This window comes from Pezoporus wallicus, unplaced genomic scaffold (assembly GCF_028554395.1).
Source record: "Pezoporus wallicus isolate ANWC-B61680 ecotype Strahan unplaced genomic scaffold, APGP_CSIRO_Pwel_v1 contig_3181, whole genome shotgun sequence".
Lineage (NCBI taxonomy): Eukaryota > Metazoa > Chordata > Aves > Psittaciformes > Psittacidae > Pezoporus > Pezoporus wallicus.
This window is the reverse complement of record NW_026641700.1, coordinates 3,463,329-3,487,664: the sequence shown is the minus strand read 5'-3', so window position 1 is coordinate 3,487,664 and position 24,336 is coordinate 3,463,329. Positions and strand designations below refer to the sequence as shown.

Sequence of the window (24,336 nt, the reverse complement as noted above, 5' to 3'; positions counted from 1 at the left end):
ATAGAGGCAAATCAGACTGTTAAATATTTTATCTTATTTAAACTATACACTCCATTTATGGACTGTAAAAAAGATGGAACTAAAGTTGGTATTACTTTAAAAGAAAAAGAAACAAAAGATGTGTCGAAGGGAACCGAGCCTATAGATGTGTAATAGGAGGCAAATGGTTGTTTCCGGTGCTGAAAAGGAAAGCCTTCTTGTGAAGGGTTTTATGTCATTTTCTTCAGCTGAACAAAGTGGAGAATACTTAACAAAATTGCCATTTTTAAAATCTCATTGTGAATACTCAGCATACTGTGATCATACACTGTGTAATGGTGTTTGCAATGAATAAATTGCTGTAGATACTATAATATAAATAACTATTTTGTGCATTAAGAAGCAGTTCTCTCCATGATGGCTTCTATCTCAGAAATGCTCTGAAGACAGGACCTTAAAGAATAAAAGCATCAAAGTACTCTTTAAATAATACCAGTCTGCTAAAGTGCTAGGATGCTTTTAATAATTTTTAGTGGTATTGTTTAGAAGTGAATAATAAAATCAACTGAGTGATATTGGCTTGGATCTATTTGTTATTTTTACTGTGGCCAAAACTTACTAATTTTTAACACAAGAGAGCTTCAGCAGCTTCAGCCAAAATTTTTTAATGGCTCCAGTGAGAGGAAGGCAGAGAAAATCAATCAGAAGGAAAAAAGGATGTTCCTCAAACAGACTTGGCACACCGGCTTGGTGTGCTGTGAGTTTGTTGCAAGAAATAAAGTGGCAGGAAGCCCCAAAGTTAAACTGCATATTGCTTTGGGTGATAAATGGACCTCTATAACACCTTGCTAAAACTAGAGAAGATTGACAGTAAAAAAATGCCATACCACACTGAGTTCAAGTGCTCTCAATAAGCACAAAAAGCAGTATCTAGTGTTATCCTGTAATACATGACTGCTCCTTTGACAGTTCATTGGGATCGGTTTTCCTAAATATTCTCCCAGTCATGTTTACCACAAACACATTGGTTCCGTAGTGTAGATGAACATGGTAACTGGCTTCAGTAAAAAGCACTCGATAAAAGCAGGATATAACTTTGAAGGAATTGTAGCATAAGTTTGAAAAATGTCTTAATATCCTTCTCCTCTTACTGCTTGCCTAAAAGTACTCTTTTTTTTTAAGTTTCTTATGAAAAGATGGTCTCAATCAAAAAAATCGGAAGAACTGTAAGAAAGTGTGACCCAAATTTTTCAGCTGAATTCTCTTGTTGTAATGGAAACTAAGTGGTATATAAGATTTGTCTGAAGTTTCTCTTTCTGTCAAGCCCTATCTGAGTGACAAGTAGTCCAGTCATTTCACCCTCAGTTTCCAGTATGAATAATTAAGCCTTATGAAAGACACCTACTCAAGAACCTTTCTTACTTCCTCTAGTTATATTGATATTCCAACACACTTAAGACATAAATTCCTAGTAATATTGCAGGTTGACCAAAAATACTGGATCTAGCATAGACCCAAATTTGAGTGTTAGATTGTTAGAGCATGGAGAGCCAAGATTTTCATGACATATAGCACCTATTTAAAGTAAAATTAACATCTCTTTTAAAAAGTATATATATTGTTAATTTTCTTAGAGTAATTTGGATCTCTTGGGCCTCAAATTAAATGCTGAAAAATTTCCAGCTTTGGTCTAGATTATAACTAGTAAGAACTATGAGCATGTTCCAGCATTTTAATAAAGGCACTTTTTGCACCATCAAGAAGAAGGAATTGAGATGGAGTGTTCAGCAGATTTTCAGGAAAAACAGAGATTAAGAAAAGGTTATGCCTTTCAAAGGTACAAATTTCGGGAGGGTTTATTCTTTGATGAGCGTTTAAGTCATCAGTATTATAGCGGAAGTAAGCACTTTTCTCTAATTCTAAAGAGGTTTATTTCTTTAATTGTTCTTTGATTTTACTGCTTGGAGACTAGCCTGCTAATGTTATTCATAGCAGAGGTGTTATTACCCATACAACTGTGCCCATTGCCACAGGCAGTCTCAGTGCTCACTGCTCTCTTTGTTTTTGTTTTGTAGAAATGTATTCCTTTGGCTGCTGTGGCAACTGTTTATTACATACATTTATAAAAGTAGCTACTGATATCACTGTAGCATCTGGGCAGGCAGCTGTGACTCCCTTTCCCTTCAATACACTACTGTTGCTCCAGCACCCCCTCTGCTTGCTCTTCATTTTCTACATCCCTGAAGAAGGGCAACAGAGAAGGAAAGAAACAAAATGAATAACTGCTGTACTGTAATAAAATTCCCCTGTACCATTTTCCACCCCCTCCTTTCTGGAGAAAGATGAAAAATAGGAGGGTGTGTTGGTGGCTGTTGATGAGAGAAAAAGAAAGGGCATGTTAGGGGGAGGAGGATCTGCATGTACCCGAAGGGAGGAAGCCTCCACTATAATGAAGGAGCAATGAATTATCACCATACAGAGAAGGCGCTGGAGAAAACCCACCCTCAAGCAGAAAATAGAAAATACAGGTTCTGTGAAGAAGGATTGTCAGTAAAAAAGGAAGAGAAAGGGTAAAGTCTCAAGAGGTGGTGGATCAGGTGTGCTTCCAGAATGGAGAGAAGAGAGAACTGGGAGAAGAGCAGAAGAAATTCAACACATAACCAGTGCTGATGGCACTGTGTATCCATTCCAAAGCCAAAGACATAAAGCAAGGGCTGTGATGCCAATGCTTTCCAATGGCACTGTTTTTGCATTGTGTTAAATGGGGCTGGGCTGGGTGTGCAGGTTGGTCTGAGTCACCTGGTGATGTTAGCATCAGCATAGCACCTGGTGACTTCTTCTCAAATTGAGGTTATCCATCCACTTTGCCAGCATAGTCCTACTGCTGGTCTCATCAGCGTGTTCCCAAGCAAGGGGACAGCTGCGAGATGTGATACATTCCAAAGCAACACTTTTGCTTAGGACCAGTTTCAGTAATGGCACCAAGTTCAAAACAGAGAGCAGAGGTATACTGGGTTTATTTTAATGAGGCTTCATATGAGCTTCTCAGGAGATGTATCTCTCTGAAAGCTGAATCTGCAATCTTTTGTGTTGTCACATCCATCCTCTTCCCTCAACAGCTGCGCTCTTAAATTATTTTACCAATCTTCCAATACTTTTGTATCCACTGTGACCTCTGGGCAAGTGGCTTCCCAGAGGCATTCACAGAGGACAGCTAGAGGCAGGATCTGCTGCAGCATAACTGTTAGATGTGTGAGAAGTGGGATTGCAAGAAACTGACTTGTAATGCTTGTAAACAGAGATAATTCTGTGGTGAGCTGTTCTGCTCAGAGAAATCTCTTAAACAGTCAGGTAAAGGCTCCATGTAATAAAAGGAAAGAAAGAGGAAGAAACTTGAGTGTATCCCTCTTCTTTCGCTGTCACATGTTACCAAAGGTAGTTGAGAGAGACTGTATCCTCCATGGACTGCACTTAGGGCAGGGGAACCCCAGTTCTGTCTGCTGAGGCAATTCAGATTAAACAATGCAGTATTAAGAATGAAATGCCATAGACAATGCCATGGAATGTGTAGTATATTAGTATAATGTCCTGGTCCTGCTTTATCCTACCATGTTATAAAGGATGAGGATAAAAATGAACTTAAACTCACCTAGTCCAGAAGAATCTTTCCATTTCTTTCTGAGTCCTGAGGAATAGGAAGGCCTCCCAACCATCTCGCTTTCCTTTTTTATTTGGCCTGATCACTCCCACCAACACATCATTCATGTGTTGGATCAAGAAGGAAATTTAAGTTACAATTCCTTATCTTACTTCTTTGCTTTCTGCTACAGCACTACCTTTCCCTTGTGTTAAAGGGTACAGTTACGCCTTTATGGGTGGAGACCAGTAAGATTGAGAGACCAAGAATGAGAGGGGAGGCATAGAACTAGTTTTCATTTTCCACATCACCAGAAACAAACTATGAGGTTATGCTGCCTCCAGTTATAGGCACTGGGGATGCATGTAACCCTTCATCAAGAAATATGTTAGATTAGAAAGTAATAACATTATTTTTACTAATTTATTCCATTTGTCTACTTGATAGACAAAGGGAATATTTTTTTACCTTCTGTGTTTACCTTTTTTTTGAGCTATTCTCTGGAAATTAAGTAAATTTATGTACAAATCACAGCTCTGACAAAACTAAAGATCAGCTGTACTTTCATAACTTCTCCAGATAAGTTTTCATGTGGTATGTCACACAGATGCTGTGGTTTTCATACAACTCTCCTGATACATTATTTTAAATTTAATATTTTAGGATATTCTAACTGCAGGGAAAGCTTGATGTTTGTAACGTATTGTACTGGACAAGCACTTTTTGGCTGCACTACTTTCAAGTCTGCCTGCCTAAAATTTGTTGAGGCAATAGAAAATATTCAGTGCATTAAGCATTTAAAACAAAATGGATTCAGTTACAGCAGCATGTAAAGTATTTTGGTACTAACTGTAACTGATGTACAAACATTTCACCTCCAAGTAGGTTTGTGGGAAGCAGTGGCAGAAATAAAATATATCAGGAGACACAAAGGAGAGTGAAATAAAAAGGAGACAACTTTACATGTTTTGACTCCTTTGTCCTGAATTTCCTAAGCCCATATTGATGTCATTCTGGAAAAGGAAGAAGGATGGCTATGTTTCTTCCAGCAAGCAAAGCCTCCCCAGTGGCTAAAATAGGGTATACTGTGGAGTGTCTCGAGAGCTATGGGGGAATAAGGACAGCAGAAAGCTAGCTCTTGACAAGCCGTTATTAGGGCCGTCTGCAGGTCCTTTATGCTCAGCTGCACCTCCTTGGCCTTATGTTACAAATTCCACCTGGGAGATAACACAGGTAACACCTCTTGCTTCTCATTGGGCTCCTTGATTGTTTCATCCTGTAGTCACCAATTTTTAACATCAGGGCTCAAACTGGGAGGCTGTGGTGCTGCTCTGACAGCGGACCTGCCCTTCTCCTAACCACCTTATCCTTACAGTTCAGCCACTTCCACCTGGAGCTGCCACAGCCACCATCATTTCCCCCCTGAAGCTGATGGATTTAGCAGTAGGTTAGTAGCAGACAGCATGAGTATTCTCTGGCCCTGGGTCAGTTTTGCTCAAGACAGATTTAGTCTGCCCTTTGCCAAGTGGGTGCACATCTCAATCTGTCCTTCCAAAGATAACAGAACTTCAGGCATGTTTGGTTTGCTTTCTTTGAGAGCTGTCATTTGGTTGCCTGTAACATTAATAGAGCTGGAATATAAACCATACTGAATGTAAACCATTTGGGCTTCAGTGTGCTGAGCAGATATCCACATAGGAGAAGGGCAATTAAATCCTCTTGCATTACAACCCTATAGAATAAGGCTCTGGCTTAGGTCTTACACATGTGGGAATTTTCTCTGGTGAAGCCTGATGAATCGTTGTTCTGGTTGCCAATAATATGGATAAATAAAAGGCTTAACAGTAAGAAAGAAGGAAAACAAAGATATACACCTGTCAAACTGTTTGTATTATTAATGTGCAAGTGAAAAAGCATTACACTTGTGTCTGCTGTTGCCCTTAATACCAGCCGTTGCCTGTGCACATGAATTGGCATTTTACATTGGCTCAACAGCCTTGCTGCCAGCAAGCACGCTAACTGGCAACGTTGGTAACAGCAGTCTTCCCATACTCCATACAATTTGAGCTATTCTTCAAATTAATAATAATACTTAATAAAGCTTCATCTCTCATTTGCAAAGGAAACCTTCAATTAATGTTAATCAGCGTCCTCAGAATGTGATCAGACTGGGCTTGTAGCTGGACGTGCCGAAACAGCTCAACTGGCAGATGGAGCATTTTCCAACTATTCTAATTAATAACTGCTCATTTAAAATGTTAATGCAATTAAATAAATAGGCAAAACAAATAAAAATAATATACATTATGAAAATGACACTATCAGAGAATGTTCAAATCAAAAAAGTGAGCCTCGCTCAAACCTAAAAAGGGCCCAACCATTGCTTCTTTGCTAAATAAGGTCTAAAAAAGACAGGACTTGCTTTTGTTACTTGCAGTTTCCAACCGTTTCTCTGGGATCAACATTTATCTCACTTCTGTTTGAACCTGCTAGTATCAGCTGTGCCATTGCTTCTCCAAGTATTAGAATATTTTTCTGCAGAAAATGGGAAAGGATTTCTTTCATGTATTATGGGTGCTTTTTCTATGCAAGGTTTAGACTGCCTCTGCTTCTTGTCTTTTGTATTTGAACTAATTGCCTGATTTTTTTTGTAAGGGTTCTATTTTCTGTGAACCTTGTATACCATAGCACTGATGCAGAACCACATTTGTTTGGGCTTATAAAGAGTTCAATTAGACCCTTAATACCTAGTTCAGTCACAATTAAACCTTCCCTGTTGATTCGGGATTGGTCTTTCTAAAGGCAGTGAAGGTGTTTTTAATTATTCATTCTCTGGTTTATTTCTTACAGCAGTCTCAGCTGTGCTTTATCATTCAAAGGTTAATGCAAACTGAGAACTGGGTAAATTAAATTTGTTTGGCAGCTCACAACCTGATGTATTATAGACACTGTGGAATATGGATAGCAACACTTCTGCTATAGTGACACTTAAAAAGGCATTTTTTATCTTTAAAACAGTTGCTATTTTGTTACTATGGCTGATAGAAAATGAAAGTTCCATAATGTTACATTCTTTGTAACCTATTTTTGTTAAGAAGCCACATAGTTTAGTAAGCCAACCAGCATTAACAGCTACTATAGAAAATTGATGTAGGTGCTATGACTAATGAAGTACACTGCGCAGCACTGTCACACAGTTGTATGCAGAGAATCATGCAGTCAGAAGTTTTAATGAAGGGAGCCCAAGGAATTTCAGGTGAAAGAGGGTTTTATTAACTTTCAGTGAAAAAAATGAATAGTTAAGCAGTAAACATGACATGATGTCGTATAATAATTGGGTACATTGTGAGGCATGGAGCATAGCCAAGAGCTTTCATCTGTTCTGCACATAGGGTTATTTCACAAACCCCTGTCTGCTGTGGAAATCTTTATTGCAAACATAGTAAGAATTGTTTCACAAGAAATGCCTTAAGACAATACCACATCAGTTATTTGAAATACACACCAGCACCAACTTCCTCTCAAAAATATTAATCAGGTACCTAGAAGTTACCATCCTGATTGATCCTAAGTATAATTCAACTCATCTGTTGGTGACTGATATCAGCAGGCTATGTACTGAAAAAAAGCCTTCATATTTCTTAAGAGGCCATGCTGAGTAACATATGTACTTCTATAGACAGGCATTATGTTGTATGAAAGGAGGCTGTGTTGGCTTTTGGACGAGTCATGCCCAAGAACTTTTATTAGGTTTTAAGTATTTTTTTCCTCAGGAATGGACCATGTGGGTGAGAGATTTTTCTTGTTTCACATACAGGATTATGTCTTGTGATATCTTGTGATATTGTTTCAGTACTGTGTTTTTAAACAAGGACATTGAATTTAATGGTTGAAGTAGCTGATCTCCAGAGTTCCCTTCCAACCCTAACAATTCTGTGAATCTGTAACATCTTAACCTGCTTCCTCTTTATAATATTTTTCAGATAGGGTAACATTTGCAGAGAAAAGTACTTAGAAAGTACATCTGCAAGGTTGTTTGGACCCTGCTCAGTCTTTAGTACAGTCTGTGCTGTATAATAATGTGTGTAATTACACTGCTACTGACTGATGAAGTAGGTGGATGAAGAGGTAGGTGAAAATAGGATGGCTTCTGAGGCAGGACGGTCACAAGACATCTCAGCAAAGTCTCTGTTATCTTGCACTGTAAATACTTTACATCTGCCTACTAAAATATTTGAGATGATTCAGTTGGGAATTTTTCTGTGCTTATTTGAATAATTTATAATGTGATTTTAATACTTCTTCCTGGCTGAATATATCACTTCACTGATAGAGCTTAGGACACCAGTTACATGTTTTATCAAGGGCTAACTTAATAAATGTGATACACAATTTTAACTTGTAGTGATAAAAAATACACACTTCTAACTTGCAAAACCAGTGGTACTACCAGTAGAGTATAACTGATGGATGTATGTAGTTATTATGTTATATTGATTGTATGTAGTTATTATGTTATATTTTTGTTTTCTATTGTAGTGCTGGACCCAAAGGAGACAACATTTATGAATGGAGGTCAACTATACTGGGGCCTCCAGGGTCTGTATATGAAGGTGGAGTTTTCTTCCTTGACATTACCTTTTCACCGGACTATCCTTTTAAACCACCGAAGGTTAGTAGGAGGATATCAGAAGTCTGATAGGAGTCCTCTCTTCGTGATATTTCTGTGTGTGTGGATGTTGGTGTATCATTGTAGGATGAAACATAAAACTTTCAAGGCAATAATGAATATTTAAACTGAGCATTTTGATGGAAAGAATTTAAATAACTGCCTAAAATTTGCCTGTATGTTGCCAGTTTAGCTGGATGGGTATGCATTTATTTAGCAAATGGTTATATAATTTCCAGCAGTTATTTATTTGATTTGGATTTGTTGCTAATGTGAAAGCATTTATATTTGAGTTGCACCCTATGTAAGCAGCTGAAGATACTTAATCTTTCCTGTTGACCCATATCATTCACCAGGGGTCTGTGGCATTCTGACAAAAATATGCACCTTTTGCACTACTTCATATAAATTACTTCTGCAGATGCAAGATACACTATTATTCATTCATGATCATTGCCTTACATCAGTTTACTGGAAGAATGTGGAAATATGGCAGCATGGGCAAGAAACCAGAGTGAAAGACATGAGATTTACAGAATTCCTTACAGATTGGTTTCTAACGCTGTTAATAATGACACTAATCACAGACATAGAACTGTATCAATATGATGATGGCATAGCCATGATTGAGTATGCTCAGAATATCAAACAGGAAAATCTGGAAGACTAGAAAAACAGAAATGGGATTAAATGTGGTAGTGCAGAGTGTTACTGATAACCAGTAGTAATAATTATGAGGGGGAAGGTGGGAGGGTGTCAAAACTGGGCTTTACTGGGGGGTCACAGGATTATTTCAAACCAACTATCTAATGCATCTGTAAAGAAGGCACATTCGTAAGATACATCCTCTGGCATTGCCTGTAGAGATAAGGAATTACCAATGTCTTATATGTGACACTTGTAAAACATTATCTGGAAGACAGAGTGCAATTCTTAACACACATATTCACTAACAGGAACAGAAACTGGGAAAATTTACCCTTGGCAGGGCTTTTAATAGAATCAAATAAATTGATGGGCCTGTCTTTCATGAAACAAAGTGAAAAGCAGTGAATTGTTAACCTTGCCAGCATGGAGAGTGAGGGCCTGGAACAGCTTCACTGGAGGAGCTATGGGTGCAAAAAATATTTACCTACTTTTTAACACATTTTTGAAAGGGTTGCTTTGCCAGACCGGTCCTAATAGAAGGGTATTGCATTAAAACAGAGAATAGTTTATTCTGATTTGATTACCAAGAGTACACTGTTGAAAGAGAAGTGTTTATAAACAGAACTATAATGCCACTGTAGTAATATTTGTAGTAGTTAGCATTGATATTATCAGGAAAAGTTTTAAAAAAGAGAGATGTGAATTCAAAGTAAGTACTTGTCATTCTGTAAATTGGACTTTCCCAGCCAGTGACCTAAACATTGGTTAGTATAGCAGTATTTGAGATGGTCTAACTTTGTTAACTTTTAGTGTTCCAGTTTAGGGAAGCTTAGAGTCTTACAGGGGTTGTAGACCGTGTTGACTGCACATTTTCTGATTTAGGTAACTGTGATTACACAGTGAAGAAAGACATCGAAACATTTTAACTTTTCCTTCAGTTAGTTAAAGCTTTGGGCATACTGAGCTGGGGCAATGCACTATTCTTCCTTCCTCCCTCCCAGCCCAAGCCAGTCCAGGCTTCTCACAAGGTCTGTCTTAACAGGTCCATTTTGTTTACCTCTTTGCTGGTCTTATTTTGTTTGTAGTAGCTGTAATGCAAGGGTTGCAAATTAAAATTATGTTATCTAGGGGATATTGGCATATGCACTATATTGATTATTGGGTATAAAATAGAGCATCGTCCAAATCTAATATGTAAAGAACTAGATCTGAAAGACAAGTTGGAGGGATACATTTTGTCATTCTCTCTGTTGAATCTGTTGAGTGTTGAGGCAGTATACACAATAGGCATCCTTTGAAAATAGAAGGTGAAAGTCCACTGTTTCACTGTGAGGTGAGGATTTTGTCAGTCCACACTCAGTTGTGTTTGGCGACTGTGTTATTTTGAGACATGAGTAATGCAACTGTGCATTACTTATTAATGAAATATCAAGCAAAGAGGAGGTTCTTCTGCTTTGTAATAATTTTGTTTGTCTGCCTTTATCTTGATGCCAATTGTCATTGTAAGAAATGTGTCCATATAAATCATATGAAAATGTACTGCTTGATAAAGGATGAGAGAGTTGATGATGGCATATTGTATTACTAAAACGCCAGTATTTGTGATGAGGGAAATTGTTATCTGCAAGAAAGTAATGAGTACATGAGCACAGGGGACTAATGTCAGATACAACTGAATGCTGCTAGCATATTTTGTACACATGGATTCTTATTCTATTCACTTCAGCCACTGCTGTAAGTGACCCCTATTTTCAGTCCTGCTGTAGGATCTCTCAAACTGTTGCTATTTCATTACACCTATTTTCCAGACCCTATGATACTGATTCATAGGTAAAATAGTTTGGGGAATCTGTTTAGTAAAGCATCATAGAAAGATGAGTGTCATAAGGTAGCTGCTGCCAGTCGGTATTGTTGAGATACGGTAGTTAAGTATGTTCTCCACATACTCATTTCCAGCAAAACAAAGGTAGTGAGTATGTGGACTGTAATATATGACCTCACTGTATAGCACTATATGTGTCACTGGATACGGACATTTCTTCTCCACAAAACTTGTGATAATCAGTGCTGTTCTCAAAATATGTTCATGGGTCCTAGGGTTATGGGAATAGATCATCTTAGATTTTTTTCTAAGAATAGTCCCACTCCTTATGGCTCTATCGTCTTAAAAAGTATAAAGTACAAGACTGTGCAATGTACTGAGAAAGACATAAAATGTATTCCTGAGTGTTGGCAAGATTACCTTCCTGTAAGTACATAGTAGAAAGGGTCCAATTCAGATTTCTGTCTATGATTGAATTTATAAATTACTCCTGAGACTTCTGTAGGCCATTTTCATCCCAGTTTTACTATGAAGTAAGGAAACATTTAAATGAGTACTGTCAAAATTGATCTTCCAAAAACATGACCACAGAAGACCTGGGAAGAAGCAGAAACCGTATTTCCCAGATGCAATTACTTGACCCAGCCTGAGGTTCCAAAAGCAAATGCCCCTGTCACATAACATAGTTACTCTTAAAGGGCCTAATCCAAAGTGTATTAAAATCTGCAGAAAGATTTCCACAATTCCTTTTCCTTATTCAGTGTCAGCTGTTGTGCACTCTGCTGTTGTGCATGCATATATTGCACATGGATGTTAGGAAAAGTAAAATAATTTTTAAAACAAGAAAAATATATTGAAAGTAGGTTCTGGATAAGTGTCTTTTATTTTTATTATTATTATTTAAATACATTTATGGTGTATCTATTGTTTGGTTTGTATTATACAAAGTTCTCAGTATTTTCTAAGCAATCCAGGTTCCTTCTATAAATACTATTCATGCCTATTCTGATCATTAGGAACCTGCTGCATATTGGAAAACATTAATTAAAATAAAGTTAAACATCTGAGAGCACATTTGCACATGGAGAAAGATGTTTGACTTACATTTTGGGGCATTTTTTAACAAATGTATGAAGTAATTTCAGTTTGTTCTTCTAGATAGTTAGCCTGCTTCCCACATTGTCTTTATGACATAAAAGACACTGAATCACACACTTGTTCAGGTTTTATTTAAACAGAGAAAAAAGTATCCATCCAAAACTTTCATTTTTATGTGTTCAGTTTTTACACCTTTGTGGCCTTCAACATCCTCCTAAGATTTTCAAGTTTTATTTCTATTATTACATCCCCTAATTAAACTGTGTGGTCCAGTTCACATTCCTAGTTTTGTATAGTCAAGCATCACTGCCATCAGGTTGTACCAACTAGTCTTTCTCCTACAGGACCATCGTTATCTTTTTGTCTGTTTTTACCTGTCAGTGTCTCTTTGAAGTTAAGCATAATATCAAATTAAGCTATTCTTCACCAAAAGAGAGTATACCATGTGGTAAAGAATATCATTTGCTCTCATGATATTCATTGTTTTCCCCTTTGAAGTCAGTCTGTTTCAGCCTTTCAACTTTGTCTCATGCCTTGAAACTGGAATCCAGATTTTCCAAGCCAGAGGTCACTGACCCTTTCAGCTCTGCTTTCCTTTTAAATCAATGGCATTTGGCTTCACTCGCAACTGCTGCACTCTCATGCAGAGGAGGGAGTTGTTCTTCCCCGAGACCAGTTTATCTGTGTGTGACTGATGCAGTAGGAGTGATGGAGGGCCCATCCCGCACTAACGCCAATTTATCTCTACTACCAGAAAACACAATCTTTAGAAGAGCTCATCTGAGAACTGACAAATTACCTTTGGCTTTGTGGGAGGCTCTAATCAATTAAAAGTATTTCCTCAGCTCTACTGTGAGGAAGCTTCAAAGGCACTGCAGAAATTAGCTGAGCGCCCAGTTGGCTGAGTCAGCAAGAAAGTGGGCAGCCTGAAGAATCGCTGTTCTCTTTCCAGCTGTGTCCTAAGTATCACATTGTTTTTACGAGATGCCAGACGGGAGGAAGGTATGGAACAAAGTGAGGCATAGGTGTAGGCATAATCTCACCTTCTGCTAAAGGCCAGTTGCTGCTGAAGCTTCAGACTTGGTCACAAGTTGAGGTTTCACTTCAGCCCAAAAATACAGCATCTTCACCTTCCAAGTGAAGTGGGCTGAAGAAAAGAGAAAGCTGTGCCCTGTTCAGAACAGCCACTTAAAGAAATGAATAAAAATACTTAGATGGCCTGCCAAGGAAATAATCTTACATTTCTCCAGTGCCTTAATGACCCCTCAACCTTTTTCAGAAATCCCATTAAGATCTTTTTTTCCTGCTGTCTTCCTTTCATCCTTAATGGACTCAGACAGTTCACCCCTTGGCTTTAACAAAGGAAAGTTCTCTCTTCTCCACTGTCTCTTTCTCTGGGATATTGAATGGGATATATAGCTACACGTAGATAGATGTCTCTTGTGGTGTGTGGGTGTGTATATGTGTGGGTGTATTTGTGTATATGTATATATACAGATATGTATATGAATAGGGGATATCACATCTTTTAGTCAGCCTGATCTGACAGCAAGAATTTCAGCTCAGTTTCTGTCCTCAGTCTGCATAAGAAATCAGTGAATTCCCCAAGTATGCAAACTTTTGATCTGAGGTCCTTTAAAGTTTAGCTATCACAACAAATTTACACTGTATCTTTATGTGCACTATAGTGATTGAAGGGAGGACAATAATTTCATTGCCCTGCATATTGTCCCTCTGGAGCAGGAAGCCTTGACAAATCAGGAAGCTATACCACAGTCTTTCATACAAGTATTTGTAGAAAAATGAATGCTCTTCAAGAAGACTTTACCCCCAGGAATTGTCAGTGCAGTGGTGTCTACGTTTTCATTAAGAATAATGTTTATTAATAACTTCTCATATTTGACCGCATTCAGTCTATTACAGTGTCAATTCAATTTAGCTGTAGCTGATACAATATGGATGTATCTATCATTATCCTAGTACTCTGCTAGCTTTTTTTTTTTGAATTTGAGTAATTTATAAAATCTCTTAATCCCAACACTACAATTAATCTTGCTAGGGACTTTAATCTCAGATGACTGAAAAATGGTTTGAAAGACTTGAAAGCTGCAATATGCTCTATCACCTTTAAATCAAAATTAAAATAACAGAAAACTCCATTTCCTCCTTATAAATCTCCTAGATCTATCAACTGACTGAAAAATTGTTCTCAGCATTTGAAAGCTTAGCTGGTTTAAATCAATGGCTGGGCTGCAAGGAGGTCTTTTTCCTTTGTAAATATAATGCGGTGTCTATAGAATATTAATCATGTCTTCATTTTTTACATGTAATTGTCAGATTGTACTGATCTCTAGGCACTAAATATCATTATGTGGAATCCTTCTCCTGTGGTAGAAACTTTCTACCTATTTCATAAGTTCAGCCTCATGTACAAGAGGCAGTTCTTTTTCTTTCTGGCTTCCACTCTACTTTTCCACATCTTTTATATGTGATTAGCTGCTAAGGACACTTTTATTTGCAGTGTAATAGGAAAACACTGCTTACAAGAATAGGTGAGGAGAAATAAGCATGCCGTTATTTCTAACCTAAATTGTTAAAATGAACCTTACAAGGCTGACCCACACTTTAACTTCCATATATCGCTATTAATACAATTTGAATTTGAAGCTTTCGACCTGAAGTACAGCCTATTTGATCATCGCTATTTGCAACCAGTTGCAACTCAGTTGCAGTTAATACAAGCTTCTGTCTACCTTCTCTTCTCCAGCCCTGCCCCCGATACTGCCATCATTTGGCTAGGCTTCAAATGCAGTGGTCTCCTGGCACCGTTATCCCTTATGTTCATTTGCCTCATCATACTTCTCTCATAGCCTCTGTCACATCACATTAGCCCTCAGTGCTGTGCTGTGCTATGCTGCTCTCAGCTTTTCTCAGCTGCCTCCTGCCCTCCCCATCCTCCTCCTGATCGTCTGTTGGTCCCTCACCTGGCACATTCCCACAAGGCTGCCTTCCCCAGCCCCCTTGCTGTGCCTCCGCACTCCCTTGTCCTTCAGCCAGCCTTGCTATTTACATCTTCTTGCTGAGAGCAGCTTGTGTGGATCCTTCATCCATGACAATCAATGCAATTGGCAGGCTTTCCCAGCAAGCAGAGCCTTTGGGTGGCTGTGGGCAGAAATCAGATGAGCAGGAGTGTCTGAGAGGCAGAAATGGACAATCTACCACCAGCACACTGTTGTCAGAGCTAGCAGTATGAGCCTCAGTCCTGCTCTTCTCAGGGCGGCTCTTTCCAGTCAGAACTGTAGCATGCGGTTCCCACGCTTGTAGCACCTACAATGAAACTCAGTCTGTTCCATAGGTCCTGTATCTTCAGGTAATGTTGAACCTATAGGGCAGCATGCAGCAGTACAGAGCTCTGGACGGGTGGCTTCTGAAGAAACTTTAATGTCTATCAAAATAACAGAATCATAGAGGTGTAAAGTGGTTGACAGAGATGCCAGCAGAAATATGTTAAGCTGAAGAAAGAATCAGTAACTACTTTTTATTGTGAATAAATTGAAAAGTCACAGTTGATAGGGTGAGCCATGTAAATCTCTGAGATTTCCTTGGAATTCGGCTATCTGATAATTTTTCTAGTAATTGCCAAATTGAATTGCCATTTCTTCTAATGAGTAGCCTTCTTTTTTTGCTCTCCGTTTTTAATATACTAATTTATAGCAGTCATTTGTATTGATTTATTTAGTCTTGATGCAATTGGCCCTATCCAAGTAAACTCTTTCTGGTTTCTCTCTCCAAAACTTAGGTGGTTCATAATTTATTCCTATTTCCTATGAATACCCAGCACACAAAGCTCCTCAAAAGGGACTGTAGAGGCATCTTACGGAGAATATCTTCTGCCTTACAGCAGTGGTTTGCATACTGCTTGTCAAATATATTTTCAAAAGAGGACTTGTAATGTCTATTGGAAGTTTCAGAAACTACATAATTCTGCCATGTCACACATGTTTTACTACTGCATAAAATCCACATGATCCAAAAATACATCATAGATCAACATTCTTTCTTGTCCTCTTTTACAAACAGATGTATATGCAGACGTGAGAGAAAGAATTTTATGTACATTATTACTATAGAATAAGAGCAGATGAACTGATTAGGACAGAAAACTACAGGTTTGAGGTCAGTCTGCCTAGAACTTCTCATGTAGGGAGCACCTAAATACCCAAAGGCTATTAAAATTAGGTGAGGATAAAAAGACCCAGGTTACTTACAATAAAGCTTAGGACTTGAAGTACCTGACACAGCCTGCCTGCGTGGCCCACTGACCGGCAGCTCTGTGCCCAGAGCCCTGTGCCTGCCACATCTGCCTCTGCCTCCACTGCTTGAGAACACTAGTGCACCTCCTTACAGAAACATAGCAGAGTTAGGAAGAACAGTGAACACCAGATATTGCCTTTCACCTGTGATACGAGATCTTTTTCATTCAGAATAAAAGTGTTTCTATGTGCTAGGCTTCCTCATATTTAGGTTAGAAGAGCTGGATTGTGTTAAAGCAAAAGTGAAGGAGTACTCTAGTGACCTCAAAGAGACATGCATGTAGGGCAATACAGCCTGTGTGCCTTAAACTACGAAAGGGAGGATTTACTTTATTAAATGGCCAGTAAATCTTGAAGAAATAAATTTAATCTCTATAAAAGGACTTTGTTGCTAACTTTCCATATGGAATTACTAGTTGTAAGAAAGGTTATGTTGATTAGATCAAAATCATTTTACAAAAACTGATATTGACTGTCAGAGAAAGCTTTTGATGCCTTGAATCTTACAATATTGTTTCTATCCTGCATGTCCCTACCCAAACAGTAATCCATTTCCCTTGTTCTCTCTTGTTTTTCCTTTATTTGAAGAAAATTATACAGTTCAGGGTAATTTTTTATTTGCCCTCTCAGGTACATCAAAGATTATCAAGGTCCCTTTTAATATTGCTGTGCTTATTCAAACTGTTTTTCCCCTGCTACAATCTGTTCAATGAGACAGTGTGAGTAGTTATTCAACTTTGTAATTACCATGAATATGATGAATAATTATTCACACTGCATACTGTCTCACTTTCAGCAATACTAAAGGCTAACTCATGTCGTTGCTATTATATCCCATTTAAATTGCTGTCACTTCTGGCTACCTATCTCTCTCATGGTGCATTTTGCCACAGAAACCTAAAGTAGTCTGCATATCAGACTTCTCTGTAGGTCAAGCAAAATTAATTACAATTTCATATTTCCTGGTAATGCAGGTGACATTTTCCTCGATAAAATAAACTATAGCTATTCCTTGCCAATTGAAATTAGGTGTGAGCAAGTTTAAGAACTGGCTGAAGTTCATTTCTTTGCATGTATTTAGATTGTGCTCTTTAGTAGTGAGCATCATGTAGTCAGTCATTTGTAATGCACTTTCTGTGGTAGTCTACTAAGTATCTCAACAATTGTTCATGTGCATACTACAAATCCGTGGTTCAAAACCAGGGACCACCTTGTCTGTGAAAGGCAGCCTCAGTGCTGGGTATAGATAAAATGTAGTGCACTCTGCAAGAAATTTGAGGATGCTAATTAATGTAATTGGTTACTGCATGAACATTGTGTCACTCAGAGCTATAGATATTTTTCATTTACATTGGCTTAGAGTATTTTTCCAATAGACTAAAGGCCTGATGTTGTTTTTATTATTCTCTCTATTGGACCACACAAATCTATTGCTCACAAAGTCTGACAAACTGAGACTGGAACTGCTTACCCCATCTTGAGCTCCATGAACATCATCATAAATAGCATCTTATTTTTTAATATGTTTATAACCTTTCCTGTATGCAGTATAGCTTCTTCCACTTCAAGTAGTGTCACTAAAGTTTTATTAAAACAAAGCTCCTGGGGAATATTTGAGGAAGACAGAAGTTTCATCTCAGGCATGCATGCAGGATTACATCCTTGTAAGAAGTTAAAGACTTTGAAAGGGACTTCCCAAAACTGCAGGGTTGAGAGCCCTGGGATTTCTGCCCTGCTTCCAGGGTTGGCCAAGCAAAAGGGGTTGGTTTTGTTTATTCCTCTGTTGACTCTGGGAATCTTTCATCTTTCCCTACACAGACACCTGTCTGAATCCCACAGCGAAGGTTAAGCAGGTCATTCACGTTAATGCCAATGCTCCATTGTCTGGGGTTAGACCTCATATAGGAACATTTGGTGCAAAAGAGAGATAGTGAGTGATTTTAGAACTACATCATGCTGGAAAACTGGTGTTTAAAATCACTCTGAGATCCAGGAGTGATTTATCTTGCCTACAACTGGTTGCCTCCACTTGCTCAACTGAAATCCATCTCAATTCACTCTACCCAGGTTTTATAAGCAGTGGGTTTTTGGTTCTAAAACTTATTCAGTGAGCAGTCAGCCATAGTTTTACATGTACTTCTTTTCTCTCTAATAGTTTTTTCAGATAACATCATTTTCTTCTTAGAGCCTGTTTAAAAGGGGTGGTTTATTTATTTAATTCTGATTTACAGTATTCAGAAGGGTTTAGCAATCAGCAGTAAATGAGTGAGTTTATTATTGTTTACTTCAAAAACTTAATATAAATTCCTTATTATTACCTTTCAAAAGCTTGTTTATAGAACTCTTACAGTTTTCAGAAGATAGTCCCATTTTTCACTATTTCCTGTAATTCACATTTTCCTGCCCTGCACTTTTATTCAGCAAAAATGAGATACTCTCTTAAAACAGCAGAATCAAAGAGAATAAAATCCATAGGGGACACTTACCTTTCAAAAAAGAAAATAAATTACTCCTCTACCATTCAGTTGTCTGAGGATAACTTCTATACACCCACAAAGTCCCTTGAGCCCCTGCATGTGGTTGTTTAGGAGTTTTCATTAGGGGATAAATAGAATTAGAGTGCATCATTTATAGGAACCATTTAAGTGTCATCAAAGGTAAAATTATGACCATAATAAAGAAAATGTAGCTCCCCTGGAATGATATTACCAACTGGTTTCTCTCCACACATATCATGAGAATGACCCTGCATAGCTTCAAAATGTGGGTATGGTAAACAATATCCAGGAAGTTACATGTCAGCATTTGCCACATTATCTGCAATTTGAGGCAATACCTGGATGAAGAAAGCAATATGTTATCCCAGTTGTACTCTGCGCTGCTTTGAGATAAAACATCGTTACCTGCCACCATCAGTCCATGGTTCCCAGCGTATTAAGACTGTTGTTAATACAGCTTCTTTTGAAATTCTGAAAATTTTGATATGTTGCCATTAGAAGGTCTCTGTATTTAAGCAGGCATTTTAAAGTGCATTGGCATGTTTGGCGAGCCAGTAACATACTTGTCAGTGAAAAGCAGCAGCCCTCATCTCACGAGTGGGTGCCTTCCTCAGCATGACGGGTTTAAGATGTGCTCATCATGAAAAAATGCTGCATTTCAGGTCTAAGTATTTGCTAACAATAGCTACAACTACAAACAGGGTAGCCCACCTGTATTTGTCCACCAGACAACCTAAGATGGCAGTGGAGTGTTGAACAGCTTCTAAAAGACATGAGCAACCTCCATTAATCCCAGTGGCTCTCTGAATTCCCAATATCCTTGCTTCAATGCTTTAAAAGCAACTGCAGCAGGGGAACATGTGACAACATATCTGTCATCTTAGTTGACAGCGAAACAGATTAAAATATAGGCTGAAATTGATGGCCTTCTTTTAAGCAGGTTACAAGCTCAGACTGACCTGTCTATAAGTAATTTAGAGGGTATAATTTAATCTGTGCAATGGATCCAGTGTGTTTCCCCTACATTTGGGGAAAATATATCTTACTACTCAGTGTATTCAGATACCACTGAATAAAGTCGTAAGATTTTTCATCATGGAAGCACCTTTTCATCAGGGAAAGCACCTTTGCTGAGGAAAAATAATTAAGCAAAAACTTTATTCCGAAAAGTGTTCTGTGAAGTAAGCATATGATACTGGAAATTAAATGGATGCTAAAGCGTTTGCCTAAGTCCTGGGACATGCTGCTAAGAGGCATTCCCTGATTTTCTTGTATCTCAAGTATAAAAGTGCCTGGAGTTAATCTGGGGACTTAATGAGCACTGATCTACAATTCACAGGATGCTTCTCTACACCAGCTCCCTTTGTGGACACTTTCAACATGTAGTTTATGTAAGCTAGTTTACCACTTTCCTGTATTTGTAACCCTCCTTATTCAAAATATAGTCCCTTTGTAGATGAACATGTGATTTAATCCCAAAATGCTATCTTCTTGATCCTGCGGAAGACTTCCTTCACTCCAAATGCCGCATGTGCTTGGACTCCAAATGGGGGTTGGGAAGAGATCATCTGCCTATAGCATTTGGATGAATTTAGCTCATTGTGCCAAAAATATTTTAAATTCTCATAAAAAGCCTAGAAGTAAAGCACTTAGGCTGGAAAACAATAAATGAAACCACAACTGAGAGGGAAGAAAGGAAAGAACCTACAAATATGTAGGGTATGGAGTGGCAAAGTATTAAATTATCCTATTAATTGGCAATGCCTTTAGACATAGATGCATTTAAAAACTGGTTAACTTGCTTTGTTGGGATCTTTGTTACAGAACTCACTGGTGCATGACAGTGAGCTCCAAAAGTGCTTTCCCAGATTTATGTGGGAAAGTACTTATAAGAAAATGTGTTTCTTGTTGAATGTAGTGATTTAATACCTGAAATCTACTACCTTTTCTTTCTATTATTTTGTCAAAGCTGCCTGATTTAATCTAAAGGGGAAGATTTTTTTCAGTGTGTTAAAAATGGGTGTTTTCTAATAGGACTAAACCAGGTACTGTGTATTTCACTTGTATCCTCTCTTCTGCTTACTCATAAATGGCCTGATCTCAGTCACACTGAAATTGCTGAGATTTCTGATATTCAATAAAATCAGAACAGGGTCATGCCTGCCAACAGTTTCCATTACTCTCCAGACATGGGTTTGTCTGTGTGGTAGATCAGGGAGATTCATAAGTGTGCATAAGCACTCTCAGTTACTAGCACTGTCCAACTCTAGTGAAGAGCCCAGCTTTCTTAAATTGGAGGGTGCTTTGCCTATTGTTGTCTTCTGCCTAGTCAGCCTCCCTGTTGTCAGGGTTAGGTAGAACTCTGAAATTGTACATCTTCATTTTAGGTGTTATGAAGATGTCATTAAAACCATCTGATCTGACTTGTCATTTGAGTAGAACTGGTGGAGAAATTAGTCCTTGTTGACTCCCAGGAGGTGTTTCTTTAATATTGTCCCTTCATATGCAGTAGCCCTAGTATTCATTCAAACTACAAAGTTCAGAGGACTAGGACTGGACCTTCATAGCTGAACTTCTTTTAAAATAAATGGCCTGTATCTTCAACTTGAAGCAGAAGCACATCATTCTAGACTAAAAGAAGTAATCTTCTCCTTGTTTTGTTACATATAGGATAACCTACGAAACAGTATAAAATGGATACAGAAAACCTCAAAATTAACTACCAAAATATGTTTGTAAGCAATCCTACTGATTCATCTGTAATTTAAAATTTGGAAATAAAAGCACTTTATTTGAGCAGCCTTTCTCAAAGACATTTCACTTTATTTTTTCCAAAGGTACTGATGTAATGCCTCCACTTTTTTTTCTAGCTTAATCTATTGGGTGAAAAAATGAACATATTAAGCCGTTGGCAGAATCTATCTTATTTCTGGCTCCCTTCAAAGTGTGAAGTAGCTGTGGCCTGAGTTGTGAACATTGTCCAGATCACGGGCTGGAATACAGAAATAATGAGATCGATGAGGCAAGAAGGAACTCAGGAAACATGTCCCATTTTCACCTTGCACAAACCAGTTCCATTGCTGGCCACAGGTGGAAGAGGCAGACTTTATTTTCTTATGAATATCCATATCTTGCCCAGTCTTTAACTGACACTAGCAAAGCACTGTCGTTTCAACCAGGAAGGCAGAATATAATTGCTTACTAATTGTGTAATTATTGGCTTGAACACTATTGTACTTAGGCACACTGTCTTTTCTAGGTAACGTTTCGGACAAGAATCTACCACTGTAACATTAACAGCCAAGGCGTCATCTGCTTGGATATTTTAAAAGACAACTGGAGTCCGGCATTAACCATTTCTAAAGTCCTCCTCTCCATCTGCTCCCTCCTCACAGACTGCAACCCAGGTAAGATGAATTAACGTTCACATGCACATTCATTCACAGTTCATATTCAGTCAACTACTAGGACATGATCAGTGCACTGTTTTACTATGACCTACTAAAAAAAAAGACAAAAATGTGAATTTTATATGCCTTTCCTTGAAATTAAGACATAGTATAGAAATAAAGCACAATTTCAGGAGCTCAAATGCATTTTTAGTACTTGGGAATAAAAATCGTTTAATTCAGAAAGTTTAATCAGTAGAAAATACCGTGTACTAGGCAGTAATTTGGACATTACAACCAGGATATTAGTACTAAGAAATATTAATGAGTTAATAAATATTGAAAAGGAAAGCTTTCATTTAAATATGCTGATAATATGGTCTCTGAAAAGAATATTAATAGTACTGACAATGATAGATGTCTAACACAGACTTTACAAATAATGAAAATTAATTTAAATTAGGTTTATTCAATATCCTGGACAGCCAGTGTGAGTATTCAAAGCAAGCTGTCATTCTTATTAACTAGCATAGCACTTAACCTCTCCCCTCAGTTCTTTTACATTTGTTTTCTGCCATTGACCACTAGATCTGTAATTTTCACTTTCTCATACCTGGTTTACCAGTGGGTGATTCTGACTGTAATGTTGGAAAATCTTAATATATAGAAATTATTAAAGAATCATTAAAGAAAAATGAAGTGATCTGTTTACATGTTGTGAGGGTTGGTGCTGGTTTGCTTTTTGTTGTACATGTCAATATTTTTTTTAATTTGCCATGTAGTTTTTAAACCTTTAAGTAAGCTTCCTGGTTTTAAAGTTTTCTCCATACCCAAAGGGCTAAAAATTCCTTTGCAAAAAGCTACATGTGAGACTCTTGTGTAATCAGGGCAGAATCAAAAGCTATAACAGAAGATTGGAATATTTCAAAGCTCAAAGTAAGGTGAAAGTGGTAAAAAATGCAATTGTCTTTATTTTCATGTGGGTTTGTTAATCTATATAGCATTAAAACCCATAGTGTTCATTCCATCTAAGAGCTTGGAGCACTATTAAGCCCTGTGTTACCATTTCAGGCACATTTGTTTCAGGTGTATTAGATGCTCTTTGCATCTCTGAATCTGAAAGATTGATTTCTGGTAGTGTCTACCCCAAAATATGCAGAGGTGTCTGTAGGAAGTCAGGTGGATTGATAATAGAAGTATAAAGAAAAGAAAATTAATATCTGCTAATGCATCTTAGAGACCAGGTGAAGAGACAGAGACGCTACAAAGCTGTGTTGGGATTTAGAAACTGTCAATAACTCTGTGCTCTCTTATGGTCACCTCTCTTTAGAGGGATACAGTCAACTTGAAAGCCACCTTCCAGCAGTGATTTGAAATTTAGAAATCTACTACCTCTGCGTCTCAGTCTTTTTCTTTCCCTTAGGCTATTTTACAGAGGCTGTCAACAACAGTTGTAGCAGACCAAGTGTTTAAGGGGAACACTGAGTTACCCATTCTATATCATCCTATGCACAAGTTAACATACTAAAAATGAGAAGTTACTCTTCTCTTTAGTTTTTTGGTTAGCAGCTATAATCATTGTCCTGATCATAGTAAACAAAAAAAAAATTATGATGTTTCATTTTCAAATGTTCTCTTTAATTGCAAACTAGGTTGGGATTTTGTTACCGATTCATGTTAAAATTTTACTATGATTTTGTGAGGAATTAATGCAATTTCTTAATTTATATTGTGAACTTCCCTCTCATGAGGCATTGCTGGCAGGTAGCTGTGAACTGCTGAGTAATTTTTGCCTTCTGTTGAAATTGCCTGTTTCATGTTAAATACTTTTTTTTTTATTAAAAAGTGAACTTTGAATGTTAGCTACGTCCAACAGACTTACAAAATCTTACAACTTCTTACTTTTCAGCATATTACCTAATATGCTACATCTTGTTCTGGTTGTGCTGACTCTTCCCTTAATTTTTAATGACATTTTATCGTTAACAAATGATTGGTTCCTTGCCATCCAGATTGGATGTGATGATGGATGGATGGATGGATGGATGGATGGATGGATGGACGGATAGATCACATACATATCACTGAGATGACTATCACTTAAATATATCGCATATATATGTACATATACAGATATAGGAACATGCATATATGTATTTTCCTCTCTGTCAGCTGGGAAAAATTTTCTAATCCCTCAGTCATCTCTTCATCTAACTAGTCTGCTCCTTTCTAAAGGCAAAAACCCAACAGGCGTCTTGATTTGATAAGCAACTTTGAACTCTT

General features: G+C 37.8%; 1 protein-coding gene across 1 annotated transcript in view; it reads left to right on the top strand.

Moving 5' to 3' along the window:
- The window catches only part of LOC130607665 (ubiquitin-conjugating enzyme E2 E2), a 210,456-nt gene that overhangs the window by 164,249 nt on the left and 21,871 nt on the right, over positions 1-24,336 (top strand). Inside the window, exons 4-5 of the mRNA XM_057424960.1 lie at positions 8,156-8,288; positions 21,924-22,071. Coding sequence (XP_057280943.1) covers positions 8,156-8,288; positions 21,924-22,071 — 281 coding nt within the window. The remainder of the gene's footprint in view (positions 1-8,155; positions 8,289-21,923; positions 22,072-24,336) is intronic.